Source organism: Microtus ochrogaster, unplaced genomic scaffold (assembly GCF_000317375.1).
Source record: "Microtus ochrogaster isolate Prairie Vole_2 unplaced genomic scaffold, MicOch1.0 UNK70, whole genome shotgun sequence".
NCBI classification, from domain to species: domain Eukaryota; kingdom Metazoa; phylum Chordata; class Mammalia; order Rodentia; family Cricetidae; genus Microtus; species Microtus ochrogaster.
In genome coordinates, this window is record NW_004949168.1 from 2,017,638 (window position 1) to 2,029,669 (window position 12,032).

Below are 12,032 nucleotides of genomic sequence, written 5' to 3' on the forward strand. Positions count from 1 at the left end.
GCAGGAAGTGAAGAGAGAGAGAGAAGGAAGGGGCCACTTTTTTAAAGGGAGAGAGACCACGCCCCAATGGGCTGGTATCTCAGCAGCTATAGGCTGGAGGAGCGGAAGGACCTCCCACAACAACAGGTGCTAGACAGTTCTCTCTGAACCACCTGCCTGGCGATGGCTATCCTTCTAGTAAATTCCCTAGCCTGGCTTAGCCATCCCTTGAGTTTGAATGCATCCCCTGGCGATCAAGCTGTGTAAAATCTAAGCACGGACCCTCCTACTGCTCACAAGGTTTCCCTGAGAGTTGAATCAGTGTGGAGCTGGCTGAGAGAGTCAGAAATCTCCTTTGCATGCAGTGCCAGCTTCACTCCCCCCCCCCAAACTTTCCAGGCTTAAGCCAAGAGAAATAACAGGGCATCTGCTCCTGCCCTATACCCCTTCCCCTTTTCTAAAAAGAGCTGTACTTTTACTTTTCTTCCTTCACACAGAGTCATAGGCTCTTGCAGACATCAATAGTTTGTTTGCTATTTCTTCTTTGTGATCCCTAACGCTGTGCCCACTTGGCTCACTTTGCGCATTGTTTGCTGTGTTTGTCCCACAGCGCAGCGGTCAGTGCAGTAGTGAACCATGGGACATGGGAAGGGAAGAGAATAGGAAGAGGGAATTGTGACTTTATGGAAGTTCACGGGGAGACCAGGGCTGTGTCTGCAGTGCACTGTTTCGGTAACCCATCTTCTTGTCTTTGCAAGATAACAGCTCTCAAAATCAAGTACAACCCTTTCGCCAAGGCCTTCTTGGATGCCAAGGAAAGGTGAGTGGAAGGGTTTCAGTAAGAACTTGTGAACCGAATTCTGCAAACACGGGGCTTCCTGAGCAGAACTTGAGCTTGGATTGCCTTTGCTAGAAATATGTTGCAATGGTCAGTTTAGTGCTGAACAAACTCAAAAACAAAATTCAGACCAAATGACAGTAATTTGTCCCTATAGCAGCTCCTGTAGGTCTAGGAAAGCCCGCAGCTGTCAGGGTTTTATCAGCCTTGTTTTACTGTGGATTATTGAATGTAGCACAATCACCTGAAATGGAATTTAGGTTTTAAATAATTTTCTCTGTGCTTTCCCAACTTTTGAAGAATATATATGATGTTTTATTTTAATTTTTAAGACATGATCTCAGGCAGAGCAGACTGACCTTGAACTCACTGTATATCTGAGGATGATCTTGAATTTGTGATCTCTCTGCCTCCATTTCACAAGGGGTTACAAGCATGAACCAGTATGCTTCACGTATGTGGTGCTGGACAGTGAAGTTAGAACTTTGCGTGTGCTAGACAAGAATTCTACAAACTCAGCTATAGTCTCCAAACCATGAATATGGCTCCAATAATTCCCCCCATTTCTTCATGTAGGATCTCTGTCCTGGCATGAATGGTGATCTAGCAGTTTGTGCGAGTGTCTTGCCAACTCCCTGCCTTTTTTTCCATGGAGGCTAAAATGAAAGAGTAGTATAAACCATTCCTGTCCCTGTTGACTCCTAAAGTACAGGGAGGGTCACCTTTGAAGTGTCCTGACTTTACTGACCAAGCTTCAAAATTTTCACTGTTTTTTTTTGTTTGTTTGTTTTCAAGACAGGGTTTCTCTATATAGCCTTGGCTGTTCTGGAACTAGCTCAGTAGAGCAGGCTGGCTGGCCTCAAACTCACAGAAATTGACCTGTCTCTGCCTCCACCATTCCCGGCTTTCACTGATTTTTTTTTTTAAATAAAATGTCTAATATTTCCTTTTCCTTTTAAAGGTTATGGATTGATAGATAGCCATTTTTAATGCTATGCCACAGGAATCTGTTCTGTTCAATGCCTGGGAACATTTTGATGCTGTAGAGGACAATGTTTTGAGATAACAGAGGTCCTAAAGAACAGGTTGATGTATATGAAGTGACAAAATCTACATCAAAATGATAGTAGCATGGCATGATAGAAAGAATTCAGAAATCCACTGGGCTGTGGTGCTCATGTCTTTAATCCCACTATTGGTGGATCAAATATATCACATATGGATTGTACCAAAACCCTGTGCAGTTTATTTTTGTTATTATTATTATTTTTTCTTCAAGGCAGGGTTTCTTTGTGTAACAGCCTTAGCTGTCCTGGACCTTGCTCTGTGACCAAGCTGGCCTTGAACTCAGGGATTGAAGGCATGCACCACCACTGCCTGGCTCCTGTGCAGATCTTAACTATTGTTATTACTGTCTCATCTTTTGAGGCATGTAAGAGAATCATAAAACCAATCAAATCAAAGTAAAAAGTGATGGCTGTAAGACTAATGGGGAAGGAAAAGTAAACTTGTTACCATGTAGACTCAGTGTCCCTGGGAAGGCAACCTGGGGAGGATAGCAGCTTTGATTGTTCTTATTCCAAGAAGTTTATCACCCTCTGCAGTGAGACTTATGTGCTTTATGTGGGGCTGTAACAGACTCTGATCTTCATTACTCTTCCAGAAACCACCTAAAGGACATCCCGGAGGCTGTCTCTGAGAGCCAGCATGTGACCTATTCTCACCGTGAGTGGCATGATAGCATGTGGGAGGCATGTGGGGCCACACGGGAAGCCATCTCTCTTCATGCTTGCTTTACTGTCATGATTGTGTCAGGCTTAGTCCAAACCGAGACCCCCATTGATCATTCCTCTAACCTGAGGCAAGTGTCTGACTTTCCTAGAGTTCCTAGAGAGAAGCCAGGTTCCCAGGCTTAATGTAGGGCGTTCTGGTCAGGATCTTCACCAACCGTCTCTAGGAAGTGTTTTGTGGGCTTTTGAAAGTTCAGTGAAAGGTTTGTGGTGCAGAGTTAGCTCCTCATTTTCCATGCTCTCGGAATCCTATTTGTAGGCCCTGCTGGAAGACATCACTTCCCACTGGGTAGAAAAGAGAGGGACCTTTCCTCTTCCTGTGTAACCGCATAAACAACCCGAGCGTCTGCAGACAGGGAGTTACACACACATCTAATGTTTCCTAGACTAACGTTTACTTTAGTTAAGCCAGAATGACTTTTGCTATCTGATTTTGGTGTGGAAGTTCCCGCATTTTCTTCTTGTCTATTCTAGTGGGAGGCTGGATCCTTTCCAATCCGGACGGCATGTGCACAGCGGGAAACACCAATTACCAGTATGCTACGCCCTTGCCGCTGCCTGCTCCCCACACCCACCACGGCTGTGAGCACTACCCTGGCCTCCGAGGACATCGGCAGGCTCCTTACCCGTCTGCGTACATGCATAGAAACCATGCTCCCTCAGGTGTGTGGTTCAGCTGATTAAACCCTTGGGCATGTACCTCAGGGGTGCATAGCTGTTAAGAAGAAGTACCTTTTCATCTATAGTACACACACACATAATGCATGTATATGTATTATTTCATACACTAATATTTGATAGGAGAGTTTAGCCTCCTCACCTTTCATGTGTGAGGAATTGATCCCAGGGCACATGCATAGTAGGCCAGGACTTTACCACTGGGCTACAGCCCCAGCCCCGTCCATGGTCTCTGATGGGTATGAAAGGCCTCAACTCAGGGTCCTGATGTAGTGATCATTTTAGGCTGATGTCTAACGCTAAGTCAAGTTGCGGGGTCTGAGACACTCATCTCATTGTCACTGTGTCCTGGTTCAGGAGTCTGGGTCCAGCGCAGGAGAATCACAGTCCAGTTGTTCAAGTCTTTGAGCTGGCGACATGCAGACTCCACTCCTACAATTTTCCAGCCTTATTTTAAAATTGGTATTGTCATTTTTCCTTATCGGTTGTTGTCTGGTCAGTCTTGGCCTTCTGCATTCTTAGACCCTCTCTGCATGTTAGATTTGCTTAAAAAAAGAAGGCGGATGAAAGCAAAGATTAATTTTTAATTTTGATCATTCATGCACCACATAACTCCCGAGGATCAGTTACATGCCGGGTTCTGCTTTAGGCACATGGATGAGATGTTCGGATACCTTACCCATGCGGAGGTCCCTGTCCTAACATGAATGGCCAATCCCAAATACACAGATGAGTGCAGTTCATGCCGCGCCGCGGGAGATGGCGCTTTCCTCCCTCAGTGACACCCGAGCTTTGCGTCTGCAGAAGGCTTCCTGGTCATGGCTGATCTCTCCCTGGAAGCCTCAGGTCTGCTGCCAGTGTGGGGACAGCAGCTTCACGACCCCGCGAACTGGCAGGGCCTCGCTTTGCTTCCAGGTTCTTCCTTGCGCTCAGCACACGGATCTTCCTTCCGAGCCCTCCTTTAGGAAGGTGATGAAGACCCAGGCTTTCCCCCAGAGGAGCTACAGAAATACATCAAGAATCAATCATAATACAGGGGAACGAGTGGTCTAATGGGGGTCTCACAGCTGCAGCATCGCCTGGGAACTTGTTAGCTCTCTGGTGTCTGGGGCCAGAGTGCGTGTTTTAACAAGATCCTCAGGTGCTGGTAGGCACATTAAAGTTTGGGAGACAATCTAAAACACACAGACCAACGGACTGTGGGAAGGAAGAAACGGCGAGTCGGTTGGCCTGGTGGTGGGCAGAAAGTGATGTCCACAGGGAACGGAAGTGGGAGTCACAGGAATGAAAGGGAGGATGATAGGCATCGCTGGCGGAGATGCAGGGTGCTTCCGGGGATGATAGGCATCGCTGGCAGAGACGCAGGGTGCTTCCGGGGAGGCAGTCCCTATGTGGACGCAGAAAGGTGAAAGAGCCCTGGCTCCCTGGGGACAGATCTGGACAGAAGGTGGAGGAGGGGTACCGATGGTAAGAGCTGAGACTAAAGAGGTTGCAAGTGTCAGCCGTGAAAAGCAGCAGCATGCCCCAGGCCTGATTTCGTTTTCTGCTGCAGGACATATTGTCTGAGGTAGGGTGATTTGTAAAGAAAAGGAATTTATTCCCTCACAAGGGAAGCCGGCTAGTCCAAGACCAAGGCACTGGCCTTTCTGGCTGTTGCACTATAGCGTGGAGGAGAGAGGGAAGGGGAATATATATATTTAAAGATAAAGAATCACCTTTTACAGTAATGGTGTCACTCCAGTCCTGAGAATTCTCTCAGGCCCCACCTATCAACACGGTTGCAGTGGGGTTTAAGTTCCTAATGCATGAACGTTGGGAGACACATCTGCACCTAGCACCAGGGTCGTCAATAGGAATCTCCTCCTTCCTTTCCCCCCACGGCCCTCTATCATTCATTCTTTATATATTTTCCTTTTTTTTATTTAAAGATTTTTTTAAATTATGTATACAGTATTATGCCTGCATGTATGCTTACATAACAGAAGAGGGCACCAGATCTCTCTATAGGTGGTTGTGAGCCACCACGTGGTTGCTGGGAGTTGAACTCAGGACCTTCTGAAGGACAGTCAGTGCTCTTAAGTTCTAAGCCATCCCTCCAGCCCCACATTTTCCTTTCATATACACTACTCGTTCGAATGAAGATTCAAAAAAGTACAAGGCAGTATTCTTTCTTTCCTTATAAAAATATATACATTTAATGTATACAGTAATATATTGATGCTCACATACACACATTTACACACACATACATACAGGGAAATTGTTACTATATTCAGGGAAACCAACATTCATTCAAAATATGAAATAGGTTCTTCCCAGGCAGTGGTGGGGCACGCCTTTAATCCTAGCACTCGAGAGGCAGAGGCAGTCAGATCTCTGAGTTCAAAGCCAGCCTGGTCTACAGAGTGAGTTTTAGATCAGCTAGGACTACATAGAGAAACCTGTCTTTAAAAGAAGATTCTCGTAGTAAAATTTTAGGATATAATACATTATTTTTTTTAAAGATTTATTTATTTATTAAGCATACAATGTACTGCTGGCAAGGAAGGCACCAGGTCTCATTATATTACAGATGGTTGTGAGCCACCATGTGGTTGCTGGGAATTGAACTCGGGACCTCTAGAAGAGCAGCCAGTGCTCTTACCCTCTGAGCCATCTCTCCAGCCCCCGATATAATACATTATTATTATTTATTTTGAGACAGTGGTTCATTTAGTCTAGGATGGCCTTGAAGTATGTAGCTAATGCTTCTGGTCCTCCTGCCCCTACCATCAAGTGCTGGGGTTACAGGGGTGGACCTTCACACCTGGTTTATGCAGTACTGGGGATCAAACTTTGGGCTTCATGCACACCAGGTAAGCACTCTGCTAGTCGAGCTACACCCCAGCCCGCCACACAGTATTAATTCTAGTTGGCATGCTGTGTGCTCTATCTCAGCACTGACTTGTGCCTTCCCGCATCTCCCCATCCCAGGCACCCCCATCCCACCCTCTGTGACTACATACCCAATGATTCTGTAGTCGACACCCAGGTGAAGCGGAACGCCGCTTTGTCCCTGGAACCTCTAAGGAGAATGAAGGCCAGGACCTCAGACATCTCCTCTGGGCTTTGGCATCCCTGGGATTTTGTTTAGGGATGCTGTTATGGTCCATTCTTGAAGGGCAACAGACGATGAAGGGAGTCAGGTGGATCTGTGTCACACAGGGCACCTTGTCTATAAAGTGACGATGGCGAGGTGTTTGGGGAGGGTCTCAACTGAGCAGCACCTGGTCTGTAGTTGACATTCAAGAACCACAAGTGTCTTCCTATTTTGCCGTGAGATGATGTCACTGGTCGCCATATTTACATGTTCTGTCAAGTGAAATATTGTTATTTCCCCAAAGTGAATTTGATAGAAAGCTCAAGCAACAATCTGCAAGTTTTCTCGGGACCTGACAGCTGGACTTCCTTATCCTCCACACCTCATGCCAGCATCCTGTCTGTACCCCACACCAATGGACCAATCAATCCAGGGCCCAGGTAAGCAATGCCAGGAACCTGCTCTTAGTGGGACTTGGAGGCTTCCTGTGTCTCCCAGAACTCATGTGTGTCGCTTCCTGAATGTATCGGTTTAAGCTATTGTTTTGACAGTAAGCCAGCAGGAAATGAAAGTGACAGCTGGATGGCACTTTTGCAGCTGGGGATAAACTCTTTGTTTTGTGGCTACAGTATTTTATGGGCTTTGTACCAGGGAGCAGAGTTGAGAGGTGAGGCCTGGGATGTGAGCATGATAGAAAACACTTCGAGAATACTACATGCTTGACACCATATATATATTTTTTTAATCTAACCTCTACAACAATTTCTGAGCTATGCAGAATGGTTTCTTTTTGAGGATATAGAAAGTGGGATTCAGAGGCATGAAGTTATTTGACCAAGGCCACAGAGCTGATCAGTGGTACAGGAACCACACCAAGTGCTTGGGAGGCAATGTCCTGCTGGTTTTATCTATCACATTGCCTGCCTTGGCCAGAGAGAGGTCATACCACTGCTCGTACAGTAGAAGAGCCTTCCTTTGACTGCCTTAGCTATGTTAGACAGTTGCAAGGGGGTGTCAGACGATGAAACGCTGTTTGAGTCTGAGGAAGGTGTTACTAGTGGGACCAGCACCAGAATCTAGCCTTTTTTTTTCTTATTTACCATATCTCACTGAGTCTCTTGGATTTTCTGCAGAAATAGAGACTAGAGACACAGTCCTTGCCAGAAGTCCCCTTCCCATCACTGCCCATCTTTGCCCTTCTTCTCACTCTCAAGAGGTTCTGGGAATGTACATGGGCTTGTTGGTAGCATCTCTTTGCTTAAGTATCGTCACCAATTCCTGTCTCTCTGTCTCGGCAGTCCCTACCCATGCCTGTGGACCATCAGCAATGGAGGCGGGGGCCCTGTGGCATCGAGCCCAGAGGTGCATGCCAGCACCGCAGGAACCTTTCTCCTTGGGAACCCTGCTGTCACTTCAGCTTCCTCTGTGGTCCCCACCCAAGCAACCACTTCAGCCGGGGTGGAGGTCTTGGGTGAACCTTCACTGACCAGCATTGCTGTATCCACCTGGACAGCAGTGGCCTCGCACCCCTTTCCAGGCTGGGGTGGCCCCGGGGGAGGAGGGCGTCATTCCCCGTCTTCACTGGATAGTTAGGCAGGCTCCTAGGAGCCTACATCAGCAGAGAACTCTATGTGTAGGTTCATAGCAATCGCATCTGCTGATTCCAGTGAGTTGGGCTGTAGGATCTCTTCACCCAGAGGGCCGGAGGGCTGCATGATGATGCCAGAAGGCCTTCCAAAAAAAGTGGCTTAGTTCGGGTGATTCGGATTTTACTCCTTGCATCTCCCGTGGTTCCCCTGCTTTCTCTGCACTTACCCCTGCCACGCTTAGGTTGTGAAGTCGGCTTTGTTCTTGCGGTCTGTCCATTGCTTCCTTTTCTCTGGAGTTAGTGCAGGGTTAGTTGTGAGGAAAGCTCAACCTTTACCTAGTGAGGCTACTGCGTCTTAGCTCTGCGCAGCCTTGGAAAGGATGTGTGGTCATCAGGTCTGAGCTGCCTTCTGCTCTGAGACCCTGAGATGTGAGCCCATAAAGTTAACAACAGGAAGCTAATGTTAAAGTCAATCCCGTGTTGTTCGTAGAAGCGTGTCTGGAATTGAGGAAATGAGGTCGACTTCCTCACTAGCTCATAATCAATGGCTCCCCATTTCCTACAGAATGAGACTTCTAAATGAGACTTTAGGTGATGCCATGTAGCCCAAGGACAGAACCTCAACCTCCAGCTTCAACTCCTTCCATTAAGCTTTTAGCACCAGTCAAGCAGACGGCTTTCCCGCCTCTGAACACTGCTGCGTTTGCCCTCCTCTGTGCCGGAAGTAGCTCTCACTCCAGTTCCACCTGTGTGAATTGTACCTTCTTCCCCAGGACCTCCAGTGTCAGTCACTGCTCTCCCATCTCTACCTCAGGCACAGAGCTCACCTCTTTCCGCCTTGTATTTCTGTGAGCGTGTCTGTCTCCCTCATCGACTGTACGCCTCTTGAGAGTGAGGCCCAGCCTTCCTGTCATCGTGCCCATAGCCCCTGGTATTGTGCCTTGACTACCCTCGGTGCCCAATAAACATTTGCTGAGTTGAACTGGTGTGAGATGTGTGTTTGCCAAAGGGACTGTGTGGAGTTGACGGGAAGGGGGAATGTTGTCTGTTAGTCAGTCTCCATCACTGCAGGCATCATCAATCATGTGATTGTAGTGACCCATGGGAATGAGAGAGCTTGTTGGGGACCCCTGGAGCCCTTACAGGAGTATAGATGCCTGGGATGCACCACTGCTGTGGGAATAGAATCCATGGGCTGGCTTCAGAATCTGCTCTTCAGAAATCCTGGGACGTGGTTGAAGAGCTAGGCAGGAAGCGACTTATTTCAAACAGAGAAAGAGAACGGGGATTACTCAGGTTCTCAGTTCATGAATTTCAACTTCTACCTCAACCAAGGTCAATGTTGTAGTCAGTGAGCAAAACCATGGCTTCCTTCATCTTTCCTCTTCTTACCCATTGTTGGCTATGCTCATAAGCAGCGAAGCAAGCCTTCCAGGCCTGAGTGCTGGGTTCTCTGCACACAGCCATCAGACTGCACTGATTGATGGGCCCACAGCTCTCCCACAGCGAAGCCTAGGTCGCACCACTACTCCATCCGCTGAGTCCCTCACTCTGAGGCTGAGGGCGCCAAGCATGACACTGTGAGGTCCTTGGCCTCTCTATAATGAAAACTCCATACCATGTGGATAATTGAGGTTCCTTGGAGAAAAACAATACCTCAGATCTCTGGAAACAACACCTAAGCTACAGGGTGTCCTGGGAGTTCATTGTCCTCTGGTTGGTTGCCTGGCTAGAGCTCTGGGCCACTAATTGATGGGAATGCCCAAGGCAAGCTATATTCATGTGGCTGTCCTTTGAAAGGGTGCTCCATCATCAAGTTCCCACGGCAGTGCTGTAGCCCAGGTCTCCAGTGCCTCTGTGACACCATTAGACATCATTGAAGTCCTGAAACGTTAGCATCTCTGCCAGGTGGTATTTTGGTAAGTTTTAAAAAGTGGCCATAAACCTGGGCGGTGGTGGTACACACCTTTAATCTCAGCTCTTGGGAGGCAGAGACAGGCAAATCTTGGTGAGTTCGAGGCCAGCCTGGTCTCCAGAGCTAGTTCCTGCAAGCCAAGGCTACATAGAGAAATCTGGAAAACAAAACAAAACAAAACAAAACAAAACAAAACAAAACAAAACAAAAATGTGGCCATAGGTCATTCTGTCAGAGCTTTGAGTGACAGCCGCTTCCAGTCCCTGGTGAAGGCCTTGTCCTGGTGGCCTTGTGTGCCAGCAGATGGATGTGTTCATGTCTGTATATGCCTATTTTATTAAATATACAGGGATGTATTATTAAAATATGAGAGCCCATCTTCAGCTTCACCTTTCCCATACCTCCCAGCCTAAAGCAAACAAAGCATATAGTACAGAGGATCCAAACAACAGGAAGCCAAGAGCCTGCATTCTTTTCCGTTCACCTTGCTCTAGTGGTTCAGAGCCTCTGCAGAGCAATACAGTGTGCAGCAGAGCTGGAGGTGATAAGGTCTCATCAGTATTGTGGGATGCTCAGCTTGGGGTCTGAGCTGGTTTATATAGGTATACAAGTGACAATTGCATCTGCGTTTAGGACCTTCTTGCAGTTAGTTATCCAGCCAGAGCCATTGACCTTCTGGTCTTTACTCCAAATAGTCAAGGGCTAATTTGCATTTAAGAAGAGCAATAATTTGCATTTATTGAAATGATATCTGGTATGTTAGATGAACTTTTGAGGCTGTATGCTGTTTTCTCACTCCCGTACTTTTATCCGGATGATTATAAAACACAGCTGGCACTATCAGGTACTTTTATCCGGATGATTATAAAACACAGTTGGCACTATCAGGTCTTCGGGCCTGTCATGTGAAATTTATGAGATGACTAGAATCCCACGTGAATAGAAAATATTTTGTAATTCTTCCAGCTAAGTAGTAGATTCTTCTCCTCCTATTCTATTTTGCTGTATTCCATTCTGTTTTCTATTCTGTTCTAAAGCCCTGCTGCTCCTTTTCTGGCTTTTATTTGGACTTGTGAGACTTCACCAACTTTTTCACCCCTGAGTGAGGCAGCTTGTCACCGACCTCTGCACCCTGTGTTGAAGCCAGGTGCTCTAAGGGACTGTTGAGTCCCTTCTTGTCACTCAGTGGGCATCCCTTGAACTTGGAGGAAGTTGTGGAAAGGCAGAAGGTGTGAGGGTATTGTTTCCATCACCTGAGCCATGGACAGGGTGTCTCAGTGAGGGCTGTTGTCATTCTGTCCTAAGACTGGAGGAAAGTTGGGTGAACAGCAGCAGGCTAACGGGCCACATAAAATTACCCTTGCACAGTTGGTACACCACATCCTTTTCCCAGGGCACAAGTCTCTGCTGAGGGTTACCACACTACCACTCAGCTCCACCCCTCCAAGCAGAGATGGTTGGATTGGGATTTTTTGTTTATACCACAGTCCTATCTGTTACAGGCTGTGTGGGGCTCCTCAGACCACAGAGGACTAATTAAGTATCTCAAAGGAAAAAAAGAAATGGGGCCTCAATCTGAAATGTATTGTAAACAACATAAAATTAAAAATATATATGAAGGGGCTGGAGAGGTGGCTCAGAGGTTAAGAGCACTTACTGACTGCTCTTCCAGAGGTCCTGAGCTCAATTCCCAGCAACCACATGGTGGCTCACAACCATCTATGATGACATATAGTCCCTTCTTCTGGCATGCAGGTGTATATGCAGGCAGATACTGTATACATAATAAATAAATAAATAAATCATATATATATATATATATATATATGTGTGTGTGTATATAAAGACAGGCAAAATTTCAGTGTTGGTGCCTAGGTTGACTGGACTTCACTGCCAGCCTGGTCACTGTGGCTGTTCTGGGGACCCAAGGTGAAGTAATGACTGTCCATCTTGATAAGTCTTTGGGGTCTCCAAGAAGCGATGCCCTTCCTTGCACACAGTACCCAGGGCTCCTCTTGTACTTCTTGAACTAGTGACACTATGGGACCATGCTTCCTACTCCTTGGCACTACCCACATCCAGTGTGAGTGTCTCTTGTGGCTGCGCCATATGCCAGTCATCTGGAAATCCTCACCAACACATCCAGAAGTGTGCTTTGCCAAACT

The 12,032-nt window shown here is 47.0% G+C and overlaps 1 protein-coding gene across 1 annotated transcript in view; it reads left to right on the top strand.

Moving 5' to 3' along the window:
• Tbx19 (T-box 19) overlaps positions 1-8,036 on the top strand; it is a 27,111-nt gene extending 19,075 nt beyond the window's left edge. The window contains exons 4-8 of the mRNA XM_005370109.2: positions 738-799; positions 2,481-2,542; positions 3,082-3,270; positions 6,669-6,804; positions 7,663-8,036. Of these exons, the coding sequence (XP_005370166.1) occupies positions 738-799; positions 2,481-2,542; positions 3,082-3,270; positions 6,669-6,804; positions 7,663-7,957 (744 nt within the window). The 3' untranslated portion in view covers positions 7,958-8,036. The remainder of the gene's footprint in view (positions 1-737; positions 800-2,480; positions 2,543-3,081; positions 3,271-6,668; positions 6,805-7,662) is intronic.
• Positions 8,037-12,032: the final 3,996 nt, after the last annotated feature.